This window comes from Nycticebus coucang, chromosome 14, assembly GCF_027406575.1.
Source record: "Nycticebus coucang isolate mNycCou1 chromosome 14, mNycCou1.pri, whole genome shotgun sequence".
NCBI lineage: Eukaryota > Metazoa > Chordata > Mammalia > Primates > Lorisidae > Nycticebus > Nycticebus coucang.
In genome coordinates, this window is record NC_069793.1 from 68,491,739 (window position 1) to 68,507,839 (window position 16,101).

At 52.9% G+C, this 16,101-nt stretch overlaps 2 protein-coding genes across 6 annotated transcripts in view; both read right to left on the reverse strand.

The window, feature by feature from the left end:
* Positions 1-211: 211 nt before the first annotated feature.
* KLHL35 (kelch like family member 35) lies at positions 212-12,217 on the reverse strand. The gene is made up of 7 exons (XM_053560275.1): positions 12,078-12,217; positions 8,629-9,510; positions 6,601-6,785; positions 4,780-4,898; positions 3,957-4,145; positions 1,629-1,817; positions 212-585 (listed from the first exon to the last, which is right to left on the reverse strand). Exons 2-7 carry the CDS (start codon positions 9,507-9,509, stop codon positions 397-399), a joined length of 1,752 nt encoding a protein of 583 aa, XP_053416250.1. The 5' UTR covers position 9,510; positions 12,078-12,217; the 3' UTR covers positions 212-396.
* Positions 12,218-14,185: 1,968 nt separating this feature from the next.
* The window catches only part of GDPD5 (glycerophosphodiester phosphodiesterase domain containing 5), a 90,976-nt gene continuing 89,060 nt past the window's right edge, over positions 14,186-16,101 (reverse strand). For all 5 annotated transcript variants that reach the window (XM_053560277.1, XM_053560279.1, XM_053560280.1 and 2 more), the window contains 2 exons: positions 15,896-16,008; positions 14,186-14,773 (listed from right to left, as the gene is read on the reverse strand). In XM_053560277.1, the coding sequence (XP_053416252.1) occupies positions 14,625-14,773; positions 15,896-16,008 (262 nt within the window). In that variant the 3' untranslated portion in view covers positions 14,186-14,624. The remainder of the gene's footprint in view (positions 14,774-15,895; positions 16,009-16,101) is intronic.

The following is a 16,101-nucleotide window of genomic DNA, read 5'->3' on the forward strand; positions in this document are numbered from 1 at the left end:
GACAAAGCAAGAAAGCACCATTTATGCAGCAGAGAGCCCTCCCCAGATAAAAAATCTCTGGCACCTTGATTTTGGACTTCCCAGCCTCCAGAACTGAAAAATAAATTTCTGTTGTTTATAAATAACCCAGTTTACAGTATTTTGTGAAAGCAGCCCAAAAGGACTAAGATGGTTTAAAAGTGCTTTGTAAAGATAAAGGAAGTAATGTTGCACACTACTTATCTAGGCAAAGCAGGCTCAAGTTGGAAAACAGATCCAATGAGGTTTTATTTCTACAAGAAAAGGGGACAATAAGTTAAGGGGCTATTTACATGGAGGTGCCATGAGGGGAGCAGAGAGGTTCGCCTGCATTCCCCCTGCTTCTCTACCTCCTGGCTCATGCTGTCCAAGTCTGAGTCACTTGCTTAAGCTCTGGACAATGGTGACGCAGCCGTGGGAGCTGGTACAGCGCTGCAGGGATGGCTGGGCCTCTACTTGCCCACTGCTGGGATCAAAGGTGAAGACCCTATCGGTGCCTTCCCCACGATCATCCCGCCCGCCAAAGATGTAGACCTTCCCATCACACACAGTCACGCCACAGCTCTCCTGGGTGGACAAACAGAAAGACAATTAACCACTGGGTCCAGCCTGGGGGGCCATTTGTCCCTAACTGGCCAACCCAGATAACAGAACTTTGACCCACAGACTATATGAACAGGCAATCTGGATTGCAGAAAAGCAGGAAACTGGATTGACCTGAGTTCAAGCTCTAGCTTGACCCTTTTTCAATGTAATGCCTTGGACAAGTCACTTAACCTCTCTGGGCCTCAGTTTCCTCATCTGTAAAGAAGAAGAATAGTGCCTTCTTCATATGGTTCTATTAACAGTTACGGGGTTAAGCAGGTAGTATATTTTACGTAGTGCCTGGAATATGGTAAGTATACCAATAACAATATTGGTGCGGTGTTGGTGGCTCAAACGAGTAGGGCACCGGCCCCATATGCTGGAGGTGGTGGGTTCAAACCCAGCCCCGGCCAAAAACTGAAAAACAAACAAACAACAACAACAACAAAAAAATACAATACTAACCACCACCACCTTAGGCTCTCAGACTCAGAGATGCCAGAAATCTTAGACTACTAGGGTCCCCAAAGGTTAGGATTGGCAGAGACCACCAGTTCAGCCACACCTTTATATAGTCTCTTTGGAGTTTCATGGGATGGTGACAGGTGGGGGAGCCTAGGAACTCCGGGGCCCAGAACTTCGAGGTCCTCAGCCTCCCCTCTCTGATATCACTGAAGCAGGAGAACTTAGCAGATCTCTTCCCTAGCCCCCACCCTATAATAGGCTACGAGCTGGTGGCCTTTAGGGCAGCGTCATTTAGGAACCCCCCTCCCCAAGGCTATAGCCCTTGGGACACGGGTTCTAAGCTCTGTCTTAACATGGCCGTGGGCCAGGTCCTCAATTCTCCTTATCTGTGAAATACACAGTTGATTATCACTGTGAGGACAAAGAGTGCTATATAAAATCACCAGGCATGGAGTCAACACACAAGACTCACTGCCTCTATGATACAGAGGCTTAGAAGTGGGTTCTGTTCTCCTGAATGGAACCAGTACCAGGAGCTGAGCCCAGAAGCCTCCACTTACCACCGGGCTGGGGAGGACAGCTGCCTCCCCCCAGACATCTGTGCCAGGATCATAGGTGAAGATTTTGCTCATGAGGCCTCCCACCACATAGATGATGTCCTCAAGGGAGACAGCTTCAAGACACCGCTGTGAAAAGGGTGCTGGTGACCGCAGGCTCCACTGGTCCTCCTTGGGGTCAAAGCACTGCACCTGGGATGTGGAGGAACAGCAATGAAGATTCATCCTCAATCCCTGCCTCCCCTCTCCCTCGGGGCACCCATTCAGCACAACAACACTTGCCAGTGTCCACCAAGCCTGAGGCAGCATCTTGGAGGAGACCCACTGTCCTTGCCCTAAAATGCCCTTAGTCTAGTTCTAAGTTCTATCCTCTGCCCCTAGACCTCCTTTGTCAAAAGCCACCTGATCTTTCAAGGTTTGGCTGAAATGCCACCTCATCCTTAAGGCCTTCCCTGTTTCCAGTCCCCGACCATCCCCCCTTGCAGAAAGTCTCCCCTTTGATGGAAAACTCAGTCACCATGTGTAAGAGAATCACATGAATTTGGGAGAGGTATGTGTCCCATGTATGTCTGTTGGTGCTTCAGAAGGCCCTCAGAGCAGGTCCCTCACAGAGATGTGTTCCTGGCTACATGCACTGCCAACTCCTTTCTCTATTCCTGGTGCTTTGAAGTCATGACAAGACTCCAAACCCGGCCCCAGCCAAGTCATGACATGTCTTATAGCCCCATGCCTATAGCTGTCCACAGGCCTCCCAAACCCATGGGTGATTTGATGCCCTTAACAGTTTCTTTCTTTCTTTTTTTTTTGCAGTTTTTGGCCGGGGCTGGGTTTGAACCCACCACCTCCGGCACATGGGGCCGGTGCCCTACTCCTTTGAGCCACAGGCTAAGGATGCACTCGTGCAACCTAGCTGCCTGCCCACCTTACTGTTTCTTCAGTTGTTTTCTTGGAGACCCAACACAACAGCGAGTAAAAGTCAGTGCTGCATGGGATAGTGCCAAACAGGGCCTCCAACCACAACAGCTGCCCACTCACCTCAGGAGAGTTTGGAGGAACGGAGCCCGACAATAAGGAAGGATGGGGATCCTAGTCTGGGATTCAGTCCCAGGACCACAGCTTGTGAGGCCATCACAGGCGGGAGGGAGCAGCCATGATAAAGATTAATTTTTATGGGTGGTGCCTGTGGCTCAGCAAGCAGGGCGCTGGCCCCACATACCAAGGGTGGCAGGTTTAAACCCGGCCCCAGCCAAACTGCAACAAAAAAATAGCTGTGTTGTGGCGGGTGCCTATAGTCCCAGCTACTTGGGAGGCTGAGGCAAGAGAATTGCCTAAGCCTAAGAGCTGGAGGTTACTGTGAGCTGTGATGTTACAGCACTCTACTGAGGGCGACAAAGTGAGACTCTGTCTCTTAAAAAAAAAAAAAAAAGATTAATTTTTATTCATACAGAACCTAAATGCTGAGAGGCTGAGGCAGGTGGATTGCCTGAGCTCACAGGTTCAAGAACAGCCTGAGCAAAAGCGAGACCCCCATCTCTAAAAATAGCTGGGCATTGTGGCGGGCGCCTATAGTCCCAGCTACTCCAGAGGCTGAGGCAAGAGAATCACTTGAGCCCACGAGTTTGAGGTTGCTGTCAGCTTATAATAGCCATAGCCCTCTACCCAGGGCGAGAAAGTAAGACTGTCTCAAAAGAAAAAAAAAAAAAGCCTCAATGTTCAACAATAGAAAATTGGATTTGTAACTGGTTCGTCAAGCCATGGGACTATTGCAGACATTGAAATGATGGCTGCGAACAGTTTCTGAGCATGTGAAAAGTACTTGTACAAGAGTAAAAAGCAGAATGCAGAATTTTACTAACAGTGAGAATACAAATCTAAGAAAAGCAAAATTCAATTCAGGAGAAGCCTGGAAGGCAACGCATCACATATTATAGTAATAGTAGTTAGCCTTAGGTGGGATTATGGGTGATTTTTTTCTTTCTATTCTCTTTGCTTACTAAATTTTCGGTAATGAGTGTATTATTTTTGAACTGAATAAAAGCATTTTAACTAATCCCACCCCTTACTTAATTTAAAAAATCTATGAAGCCCATATGGCACCAGTCAACGATTAGAGTTCAGGTGTGCTCTTCACACACTCAGTGACCTTGGGGTCATTTCTCTAAACTCATTCCCTTGCCTGAAACATGGGGGTGACCACTCTGTGATGTTGACTGGATTGAGAAAATGGACGAGGGCCCGAAAGCTCCCAGCTCTGCCCCTAGCACACACGGTAGGCGTTGCTGGTTTTCTGCAGCCTCCAACGCTCTCTGGGTCCCCAGGTGCAACGCCCACCTTGTCGGTGTTGATGCCATCCTGACCCGCGCCTCCGATCACATAGACTCGGCCAGCACAGGGAGCCACCGCCGCAGAGCTCACAGCCTCCAGGAGGGGCGCGGCGGCTGCCCAAGTGTTTGAGAAGGGGTCATAGCGCTCCACGCTGCGCAGGCGCTGCAGGCCGTCGAAGCCGCCCACTGCGAACAACTGCGGGTGGGGACATGAGTGGGGGTGCCAGGAGTTACTGCTTGGTTACCTGGCCTCAACGCTTCAGTCTTTCAGTCTGCGAGCAGGAAACTATCCCCATCCCCACCCCAGCCTCCAGACCAAGTCAATGAGAGTAGGGGCCCCATCGCTGCCACCACCTGGGAGGCCTCCACTCAGTTACTGAACCTCCCTGGTTGGTTTCCTCCGGTCAACCGCGGATGAGACCAGTCTCTCACATGAGCATTGAATGCGATTAGATCTTGCACCAAGCTGATACTTAATAATAGCCAGCAGCTTATTAAGGGTTTACACCTCCACTTAATCGAGTCTAAGAAACACTTTTATTTGCATTTCTGAATTCAGGATGTAGCTTAGACAATTGGCATTTTTTTTTAGTCTTAAGTGGTAGAGTCAAAATTCAGACCTAGCCTGTTTGACCCCAACCCACACTCTTGACCCCTAAGTTGTTACCATTACAGCAATTGCTATCATTATTAGCATTATTATGTGACTTTGGGCAAGGCCCTTTCCTTTTTCTGGGTCTCACATCCCTTCTGACACAGAGGAGGTCTAGCCTTCTCCCACACAGATCCATATTCTGGGTCCCAGGGTGGCAGCTGTAGTGTGTGCCTACCTGTCCCTGCACGACTGCCATCTTGTGCCTCCACCTGCCCTTGTGCAGCGAGGCTACCTTGATCCAGGTGTGCAGATGGGAGCTAAACATCCACACATCGCGACTGTTGATGTGGCCTCCTAGGGAGAGAGAAGCAGCTGTTGCCCCCAAGTGCTCTTGTTATCCCCAGTACCCCTAAAGAGCTAGAAACTAGGGCCTCCAGATCCAAAGGAAGAGTTAAGGGCTGACCACAGAAAGGACTTGCCCCTGGGCTGCTGTAAGACTCTGGGCCTGCGACCCACACAGTGTGCTTTGAACCAATGGGGAGAAGGTCTGAGTTAGGACTCCTCTGGGGAAAGCCTGACAGATGGAGGAGCTGACCTTTACTAGGTGCCTTATGGTGTTGTGCCAGGCTTTGTGCTCAGGGAAGCAAGGAGGGGAGCACTCTACTAAAGGTAAGAATACAAAGGGTACCCAAGACAAGCATCAGGAATGTGCTGGGGGCCACGGGAAAGCACAACCACCTACACTGGGAGAGCAGAGGGGTAGAGAGTGACCCAATAATCCTCCCCCATTCTGCCTTCACCTTTATCATGATTTCATTTCTGATCTCATCCCTCCATGAGGTGTGGGCATTCTTATACCCAGTTTACATAAAGGAAGCTCAGATGAGGCTTAGAGACCAGCAATGACATGTTGAAGATTACATTGGCTTTTGTCAGAACAATGACTAGAGCCAGAGCAATGCCTGGCCCCCAAAGTCAGCACGGTACTGCTGAGGGACACAACACACCCTATGGGGCCAGGCACTGGGGAAACAGGCTGTGGACTCTTTCCCCTGGTGCCTGGCCACACTGGGAATCTTGACCAGGAATTCCCCAGGAACAACCCTGACTGTACCTCTCAACCTGAGTGCATGACCAGAACCACATCTGCTTGGTAGCACCCACTTGTGCATTATCAGTGGCACCCAGCAAAAACCTCACATGTTGCTCAAGAGCATCAGTGACCTTGGAAAAATCATTCAGTGGTAATATGTGGTCTGGATGGTCTCTGAGACCTCCCTGGCTCATGCTACTGCTACTTACCTTTCATAGGCACCCATAGCTCACTACAACAGTCTACCTAGGCCCAGAGCCAAAGTCTCCCTAACTGATCCCTGCCATATTGACAGTAGCTTGCCCTCCTCTCCAGGATACTCTCAACCTGTGTTTCACAGGCCCTCACTACCCTGGGTTCCTTTCTGAATGTCTTAGCCCTCAAGCCTTTGGATGTATTGTTCCCTCTGACTTTCAAGGTCCGGGCAAAAAAATCATCCCTTCCATGAAGTTGTGCCAGATTCCCTAAATGGGATTCTAGATCACTTGGAGACTCTGAGAGCTCTGAAAACTTTCTGCCTGGTGGTAATGTGATGTCTGTCTCCTCTCCAAGGCACTCCAAGGGAGCAAGGACTGTATTATTCTCCTCTGAAGCTTTAGAGCCTGAATCTTAGGGAGGGCACAGTTTATTGGTATCAAACAGATCTGTGTTCCTCCCAGTTCAGTCGGTTTTGTGACAATGGGGAAATTCTGAGCCTCTCTGCCTGTTTTATAATCTGTGAAATGGTATTGTAGAGGGGATTAAATAAATGTAAGCTGCTTAGCACAATAGGCACATAGTAGGTTAAAAGAAGAGGTAAAGTCGGAGACACATCAGTGATCGCCTTTGCGGGCATACCAGTAACAGTAGGGCATCAGAAAAATCCCACCCCCATCTCTCGATTGGAGGGAAAAACAAAGGAGGTGTTGTGTGGCTGGTGATGCGCCAATCCCGAGAGGGCTCCTGCTGCGGCCCCGCCCTCACCGGAGACATAGACGTCATTGCGGAGAGCGCAGGCGGCGAACTCCGAGCGCGCGTAGCCGGGTAGGCTGGGCAATGGGATCCAGCGCTGGGTCTCTGGGTGGTAAGCATCCGCGAAGGGCAACTTCAGGAGACCCTTGCGGTCACAACCGCCGATGACCACGATCACTTCAGCTAGGTCCATGAATCTGGTGTGGGGATAAGCCCGATGTCCGCTGAACCACACCCAAGTCACGCCCCCCTCCTCCCTCTCGCTAACCACACTGTACGATCCTGCTGCCCTTCATGCCCTCCTGCCCCTCCCTCCGGACTCTACCACTTCCATCTTCCCTCTGGCTACTAATAGGAAGAGCGTCACTAATTCCATCCCATTGTAATGACCTCTAACTTACAGGGAAAAAAATCTTTTTGTTTTTTGTTTTTGAGTCAGTCTCACTCTGTCACCCTGGGTAGAGTGCTGTAGTGTCATAACTCACAGCAACCTCAAACTCCTGGGCTCTGGCAATCCTCTTGCCTCAGCCTCCCTGGGACTACAGGTGCCTGCCACAACACCCACTAATTTTTCCATTTTGAGTAGAGATGGTCTCAGCTCTTGCTCAGGGTAGTCTCCAACTCCTGAGCTAAGACAATCCAAGTGCCTGGGGCCTCCCAGAGCGCTAAGATTACAGGCTTGAGCTACTGCGCCTGGCCAAAAAAATTATGTATCTTTATGGAGCCCTTGCCCTGACCTAGAAAAATCACCTCCTTTAATCCTCAAGACAGTTCTATTAAGTAGGGATTATTACTCCTTTCCCGGAGGAGGAAACTGAGGCTCATAGTCTATGGCTTGCTCAAAACCACGCAGTTAATAAGTGCACAGGTTTGGGGTGGCGCCTGTGGCTCAAAGGAGTAGGGCGCTGGCCCTATATGCCTGAGGTGGTGGGTTCAAGCCCAGCCCTGGCCAAAAACTGCAAAAAAATAAATAAATAAATAATAAGTGCACAGGTTTGTCTAATGCTGACTCATCTTCTTCAACACCTTTTTCTTTTCTGGCCTCCATCCCCAACTGCTAATTCTGCTGCTTCTCTCCTCCTAGGGCCATCTCCTAAAGCCATCCCCCAGTAACGGATTCTATTGAACTAGACCACTCACCTCTTAAGCAAGGCATTCTTCCCTCCTACTCACTTCTCAGCCTTCTGACCCCAACAGAATTTCCAAACCCTTTTGTTGGTATTTTTCTAATTTTTTTTAACACACATTGAGCATCTTTGTCCCAGACTTCGTGCTTAATATTAAGAGATATAGGGGTAAGACAGTGTTATCCCAGTCTTCTGGCTCTGGGGTGGTGGTGGTGATGACAGACCATCTGGGATTACCCTACCCACAGTGTTTCAGTCTGACATTCCAGGGAATAGGTCTCTTATTTTTAGTTTCAATGCTCCTGTCTATTTATATACCTCACTAGCCTGTGAGCTCCCAAAGAGCAAAGGGTATTTCCAAATCAACCCCAAGGACCCACGGCAGGACCTGCACGGAGTAAGCACTTGGATTATGGATGCACCAGCAAGAGAAAGCAGGTGCGGGACTCCCTACACCTCCCCCATTGGCCTATTAACTCTTTTTTTTTTTTTTGTAGAGACAGTCTCACTGTACCACCCTCGGGTAGAGTGCCGTGGCGTCACACGGCTCACAGCAACCTCTAACTCTTGGGCTTACGCGATTCTCTTGCCTCAGCCTCCCGAGCAGCTGGGACTACAGGCGCGCGCCACAACGCCCCGCTATTTTTCTGTTGCAGTTTGGCCGGGGCTGGGTCTGAACCCGCCACCCTAGGCATATGGGGCCGGCGCCCTACTCACTGAGCCACAGGCGCCGCCCATTAACTCTTCAAAACCAGAACTCCCAGCAACAAGCCTAGAAAATGTTGAACAAATGACTGAATTTCATCAAGAGGCATGGCTAAGAGAGTGAAAGGTTGACGCAGGAATGAGTGAGTGGTTGAAGAACGTTGGAGAACGTAACAGGGTGCGGGTGGTTAGGGGGCAGCGGCCGTACCTCCGCGGCCGGGCCCGCAGCGTGCCAACCTCGCGGCCAAGGATGAAGCAGGCGCGGGCCTCGAGCAGCAGCGGGCGGCACTCTCCGCAGGCCTGCAGCAGCTCATCCGCTTCCACCTTCTCCATGAAGTAGGCTGGCGCCAGCAGCGGCAGGCGCACGTGCTCCAGCAGGCGCCGCAGCTGTCCACGGCGGGCCGGCGCGTCGTGCCGCACCCAGCGCATGGCCGCCTCGAACACAGCCTCCTCGCGCGGCACACCCAGCGCGGGGTCTGCCAGCAGCGCCGCCACCTCGTCAGGCGCCAGCTCCAGGAAGTCGGCGTGTCGCGCCACCTCGGCGAACGCTTGGCGCAGGACCCGGCCGCAGCGCTCGGCCAGCGAGCTGAGTGAGAAGGAGGCGGCCACGCGGAGCAGCGCCAGGCTGTTGGTGGCGCGCAAGCTGCCCTCTAGGAAGCGCACGCAGTCCTCGCGCAAGCCCGCCACGCCCAGCCGCTCCGCCAGCGCCAGCACGGCGGCCGCCTCGTTCTCGGCGCGCAGCCGCACGCCCGCGCCGTACACGTAGTCAAGCACCACGGCTAGCGCCGCGGCTACCCCAGCCGGCCCGGTACCCGGCGCCTCGGGCGCCACCGGCACCACGGGTACCACGGCCAGGCCGTGCTCCGGCCGCCCGGCGGCGAACAGGCTGCGGAAGTAGGCGCTGCCTGCGCTGAGCGCCGCACGGTGGCACGGGAAGTCGCGGCCGCCAGCGCGCAGCACCACGTCGGTGAGGGTGCCGCTCCGCCGGTACGCGTTGAGGGTCTGCAGGACGCGCTGCGCGTGGCAGGACCCCGCGCACTGGGCTTCGCAGCCCGGCTCCGACTTCTCCGACCCAGGTGCCTCCCGCATCCTGCCGGGTAGAGAACATAAGTAGAGTCGGGGAATCTACCTGTCTGGGGTCAAGTTAGGGGAGTGACTGTATCCATTTATTCCTTCCTTAGATCACTAGTTTACTCACGCGTGTATGCTTCCATAGATTCGACTATTCCTTCCACACACCTACCCAGATTCCTTGCAGCCACCGTGATCTAGTTCCTGTCTACTGAAAGGGCTCCCTGCGTCATTGGTACTCCCTCGCTTTTTCATTCAGACACATTGCCTTTTTCTGTTCTTCAATCTCGCAAAGTTTTTTGTCTGTCAATATCTGCAGTAGACAGATGGCCGGGGCTCAAATAGGGTAATTCGAGGAGAGACTAATAAAAGAACGATTTATAAACGGAGGCAGTGTTTAGGGACTCCAGCAGGGATAGAACAGTGAATAGCAGGAAGCCTTTACTGCCCCAAGGTCTGAGGGGGGAGGGCAGGGAGGCTACTGGAACCTGGACAAAATATCACTGTAGGGGAGGGTCCAGTGACCAGATCAAAGGATTCAGGCTACTCCACAGAGACCCGCCTCGAACACAGCGTCCTCGCTGGCCACGCGAGGTGGAGGGGGGAGGGGAGAGGGTAATGATAACTCTTCTTTGCTCAGTCCATACTGTCTCCTGCGGATATCATCTCAGGTTGGTACTTCCCATTGACCAAACCCGGATCACTCTAATTTAGAGCGGTTCTCAACCTGTGAGTGACAACCCCTTTGGATTATGTTAAAGGTTTGTGGCATTAGGAAGGTTGAGAACCACAGTTTAATTAGAGTCTAATAACTCCCTCTCCCTCCACAGCACAGCACAGCACCTTAACATGGTAGATGTTCAGTTAACACCTGTTCCAAATCGAATGAATGTATGCAAACAAATGTTTATTAAGAGCCTTTTCTGTGCTAGGGAGTGAGCATGACAATCACAGTCCCTCCCTTCCTACAGCTCACAGCTTGGCAGGGGCCCTCTGGGAAGTACAGAATCCTAGGGGAGCTCATAGAAAGGGCACTAAACCCAGTTGGAGGGAGGTCAGGGAAAATGTCCCTTCAAACTTGCCAAGTGAAGGTAAGGGGAGTGGAGGGCGGGTGTCTCCAGCAGAGGGAATAGTCTGTGCAAAGGCCCAGAAGACAGGAGGGCAGGGGTTAAGCCCAGGCTGGGAGGGAAGTTGGCTTCTCTCTAGTGAGTACTTCACTTTTCTCCAGGAGGCACCTGGGAAAGTGGAAAGAACTCTGTGGACAAATGAGAGTTTTAATCTTGTCTCTACCACAGACTTACAGTGTGGCCTGGGCCAGTCACTCCTCTTACCCACCTCACACCTGCCTCAGTTATTTCATGTGAAATCACAATTCCTACCTCCCAGGGTAGGAACATATGACAAGTGCTAGGTACATAGTACAAACTCAATGTTTCCTTGCAACATTCTTATTTAAGAAGGGAGCATACTATGTGTGCTAGTTGCTTTTATGTATATAACTTAATTTGACCCTCACAACCCTAGGAAGTGTTTTTAGAGCAACCCTTCTGCTTCATTTACTTTAGTCATAGGAAACAAGCACGCAGAAGTCTGGCCTTCAGAGGTTTCTGACAAGGATCAGAGGAGGGAAGGCACTGTATAGACCGAAGGACCATACCATGCTGGTTATGAACATACGCCATCTGCTTGCATACCTCCAGAGACAGGAGCTTGCTCCTGTATGTGGTGGCTTACTCTAAGGAAGCTCAGATTCCCCCCTCTACCCATTGCCTCTCCCTCCATTCACCTTGTCCCAGCTGCTCTGCCACCTCCAGACATTAGAACCTGCCCAGTGTCAGCCTGGCTTTCACCGTTCATGCCCTGATCCCTGCCTCAGCGTCACAAGAAATTAGCTCCCTAGTGGATAACAAAGATGGATACTTTTGCTTAAGTAAAAGGGCTAAGACCTGAACCCTGCTGGCTCTAGGGTCTGCCACATTTACCAGGATGTCATGTCTCAAGGAGCATCCCAGGACCAGCAGAGGGAGGTGAGACAGGTCAGCAGAGCATGCTACCCCCAGTCTGTTCTCCACTGGCCCAGAAAGCAGACATGCTTTGAGCTGAGATCCAAAGGGGCAGGTCTCCTCAGCACAGGAAAGCACTTCTCCTCGCAGAGGTGCCCCATGGCACAAGGGGCTCCCTGGGAGGAGGAGGGAGTCCCCTCCTGAGCATACCCATACTTTTTTGTTCTTTCTACTTCTACCATGCTGGGCGCTGTGGACACAGGATGTCAGACCCAGTTTCCACCCTGAGGATTCCCAGTCTAGGAGCCAAAGGACACCCAGTTGGAAGATGGAGGGTGAGCGTTACCATGTAGGGCTCCCTGGGCATCCACCCATCTCAGCTGAGAGTCTAGGCTCCTCCAGCCTAGACACTGGGTCCTGACACACACCGAGGGACCCTGCTTGTAGACGTGGACTTGAGCATGCCCCCACCCTTGTGTCTTTTTCACACTCACATCCACTCTCACCAACACAGGCTTAGTCCTGACACCGCGAAGCCTGGCAGCTCTGCCCCCAAGCCCTGCCCCAAGTACCTGCTGCTTACCTGGCCACACCCTCTCCGCAGCTGCTGCTCTTGCAGGGACCTCTCCTGTCCGTGCCTGCCGCCCACACCCCTGGCAACCCAGACTCCAATGTCCCTGCTGCTCTGCCCAGACTCCTGCTCAGGCTCAGCTGTGGGAGGACAAAGGGGCTGGACGCCAGGGGGAGGGGAAGGGAGAAGTGAGGAGGAGGGGGAGGACATTGGGCTTTTGTTCCCTCTTGGACTAGCCCTGGGAGGGAGGGAAGGCAGGAGGGGGCGAGAGTAAGCATGGGATTGAGTGTGTATGCAACTAAGGGATCTGATGTGGTTGGGATTGGGGGTGACCTAGTGCTGGCAGTGTCCCTGATGATGATGGATTTGAAGGTGTACATGCGGGGGCATGTAATTATGTGGTTGTGAGCATATGGGTGTTCTGGGTACCTATGTGTCAGTGTGGGAGTGCATGGAACAAAATGTGTAGTGTTGGCATGGGTTTGTGTGACCGTATAGCTGTAAATGTGTGACTGCCACAGGGGTAGATCTTGGTTTCCTTCCCTCAGCCTTGTGTGATTCTGTGCCATGTCTACATTCCTGCTAGACAGCAGATCTGTTACTGTAGGAGTTTCATAACCTTGCCTCTATGCAATGTTCATCCTGTGTGTGGGATCTGTGTCTCTGGACTGTGTGTCACAGGGTGTGTATGTGTGTGAGAGAGAGATGGTGTGAGTCAAGGTGTTGTGTGTCCCTTGGAAGAGCACAGTGGTTCTGGGTATCACTCACCCCCTTGTCCAGGGGGAAGTGGGAGCTGACTCTGCCCCAGGAAGGGAAGCACTAGCCAGAGATTCAATATTGAGGCATGGAGAGTGAACCTCTCAGCTCCCGGAGGAACGGTCCTCAAGACTAATATGTGTGTGTGGGGGGTGGGCGGTATAGATTCTAACATTTGGAGGGGGCTCTTCCTTTCCTCCAAGGCGCCAGACTCTCTCAGTCCCTAAGAATTCTAAAGACCTCTGTTTGGAGAAGAGACACATCCCTTGACTCCAGGAAGCAAGGAGTTAATTGAATGCAGGCCAGAGCCGGAGTTAGCCTCTTCCTTCTCCCTTAGGACACACCTGCGGCCATGCTGACTGCTGAACCTCTGGACAAAGGTCAGAGTTACAGGCCTGCCCTGACTCCCCCACTGACCCCTTCCCACAGAGGGTAGAGGGCAGATCTCCGAGGACTAAAAGCCAGGAACTGACACCTGTTGTCCCAAGGCTGTATTGTGCTGGGCATGGGGGTGAGCCTGCCCCAAAGCCCTGAGAAGTCAAAGCCAAACTCCAGCCACGGGTAACAGGCATCTCTGGGCTAAGGGCTGGTCCCTCCATAGTCCCAGGGCTCAGGCGCCTCCATGTGGCCATGAAGGGACCTACCACTCCCATTCCCCAGCCCTACAGGTCTGTTGTGTCCTTCCTAGCTGGTGTGGAAGGCACACGTTGCACTGGAGCCAGTGTCTGGGTGGGATTCAGACTTTGCTGGTTCTAAACTGTGTGGCGTTTACCTCCCCGAGGCAGTCTTCCCATCCACAGCCATGACACTGGTTCCCAGCCCCACGGCTGTTAAAAGAACCCCTGGCATCATGGCTGATGCAAGGTAGGGCCTCACCCATCCTGCCACTTTCCCATTAATTTCTGAGAATGATTCTTCCTTAAATCATGAGGTCAAAACTGAATCCTAAACCCAGCATGCTCTGTCCCTACCCTCCTGCTGACAATTCAGAGAGATGACACACATCAAGATGGCAGCTTTAATCATTGTGGCCAAGGCCCTTGGGCTCCCTCCACTGTAGGCATACACACCCACCCTTGACCATGCCCACATGGCTCCTTCCCTATGGCCACAGATGGTGGGAACCTGAGGTTGCAGCAGTCTGTGGATCTCCAAAATGCCCCAGCGGCCTACTGGACACTTGGGCATGAGATTGAGCAGCCCCAAACTTGCACTTCTGGCCATGTCTAGCTGCTCCTAGAGGACATGGCTGGGGCCCTCTCCCAGGACAGGGGGCCAGCGGTGGTGAGAGGCTGATCAGGCAGAGGATGTGTCTCCACCACCTCAGCTGGCTTTCTCCCTGGGCCGAACCTCCTTGTGCTTTGAGACTATGGGCAGAGTAGAGCTGCTTCAGGTAGAGGCCCAGTCCAAGCTCTTGGGGCAGAATAACAATAGAGAGGTCAGTCATGGATGGCAGGAGAACAGACACATGTGGGCACAGGTGAGCATCCACCTCCTCCATAGCTAGTTGGGGCATGGCATGGCCCAGTAACCCATCCAAACTTCCAGGTCTGGAAGCTAGGGAGGGCCGCTGGAGGGGGACCAGACCCCAGGCCCCACACTTCCCAGAAGGAGCCCCAGGCCTGCTGGGGTGTCTGAGAGGCAAGAGTCCTGGCCCAGCTAGGCCTCAGGGGAGAGGGGACACCCATCCAAGAGAGACCGTGGCTGACAAGGTGCTTGAACTGACAAGGCTGCCGTGCAGCCAGCTCCCATAGTGCTCTGAGTCCAGACATGCTTCTGCCAGCTCTCCTGGGTTCCCGGTTTCTAACGCCCACTCCGGTCTGTGAGAGTCTTGGTGCGGGTGCCACCCCCTCGAGGACCCACAGGGGTGGTATTGCTGTTGCCATAAGTGTCATAACTGTTGTCTGAACATATGGAGAGCTCATCAGAGACCTCCATGCCATCGCTGATCTCTGTTGGGCCAGAGGGAGACAGAATGTGAATTGAGGTAGGGGAGGGCCTGAGGATGTCTGGCAGATGGGGCAGGAAGGGTAGCCTGTGACAACGTAACTGGGTCCTTGGAAGCTGATGACATCACTGGGCTCAGGTTGGCATTGAACCTGGCACTCCGGCCTGTTGGTCTCTGCTGAGCCCTCTGGCCCTGCTATAGTTTGCTGTTCCTGGAACTCCACCTTCTAGCCACAGAGAACCCTCTAGAGTATGTGAGTATGGCACTTACATGTTTACTTTCCTTTGGGTCTTTGTACATATTAGCCCCTCTCTTGGTAGTGACCTCCCCATCAATACCTCCTTTTCCTAAAATCTAGCTCAGGTCTTCTCATTCTGTTGTTTCAGACCCCTGGAAGCCTCCTCTAAGTGACCCCGACTGGGTTGGGGTCTGGGCACTATGTCCCCAGTGCCTGGCAGAGTGCCCTGCTCAGCCCCTGGGCACCAAGAAGAGGCTCAGTAAAGGTCTGCTGAGTGGAGCTCAGCCCCATGGTGGTGCCCAGTGCTCTCTCACCACCTCTGAGCACACTCTGCCCCACCTGGAATGCCCTTCCTTCCCTCGCTCACCCAACCCGCACCTCAAACCCGAGACCCAGGCACCTCCCACCCATCCTCATCTCAACATGTCAGTCACTCAAAACCTTCCTCACTGCCCCGGGCAGTTCAGCTCCTTATCCGTGATAACTCTATTTGCCATGTCTTTGTTTACATATCTCCTTCTCCCCCAGACTGGGAGCGCCCACAGGGACTGGCAGTGAGCAAGAGCAAGACCAATATTTGTGGCATGTGTGTGTGAACTAGGCAAAGGGTCATGGGCCTTCAAAACAGACTCCTTCCCCACCCTAGCCCGACCTCCCCTTTGCCCACCAAGCACGATACTGACACAGAGCCACAGGGTTTGCGTGTGGAGGTGTATGCACCTTCGTGTGTGGTGGGTATAGACCCAGATAGGCTGGTGTGTGTCTGTACCCATGGCCTTCCCTGTATGTGCTGCACGTGAACGTGTGTGCTTGTACATCTGTGTACACACATCGGGTATGAAGAGCTGAGCCCTGTGCCTGCCTCAGCTCGTCTGTGGGGCTGCGCACCTGAGAAGATGAGCTTTTCCTTCATGATGCTGACGTCTCGGCTAGCCCGGCGCACTGCAGCGCTCAGCATGATCTGCTCAGGGTTGTAGCTCCGTATGCCACCCAGGCGCCACCTGCAGAGATGGCCCCATAGACATCAAGTCCTTCCCCACACCTTCCCTGGAACAGGGATCCTGCCCACTTCCACAGGCTCTCTGGACGTGGCC

Coding starts and splice junctions, on each gene's coding strand:
- KLHL35 (XM_053560275.1), bottom strand. CDS start 9,509: ATGCGGGAGGCACCTGGGTCGGAGAAGTCGGAGCCGGGCTGCGAAGCC. Junction 1,818..3,956: donor ATGGCATCAACACCGACAAG/GTGGGCGTTGCA, acceptor TCCACATCCCAG/GTGCAGTGCTTTGACCCCAA. Junction 586..1,628: donor CTGTCCTCCCCAGCCCGGTG/GTAAGTGGAGGC, acceptor TTGTCCACCCAG/GAGAGCTGTGGCGTGACTGT.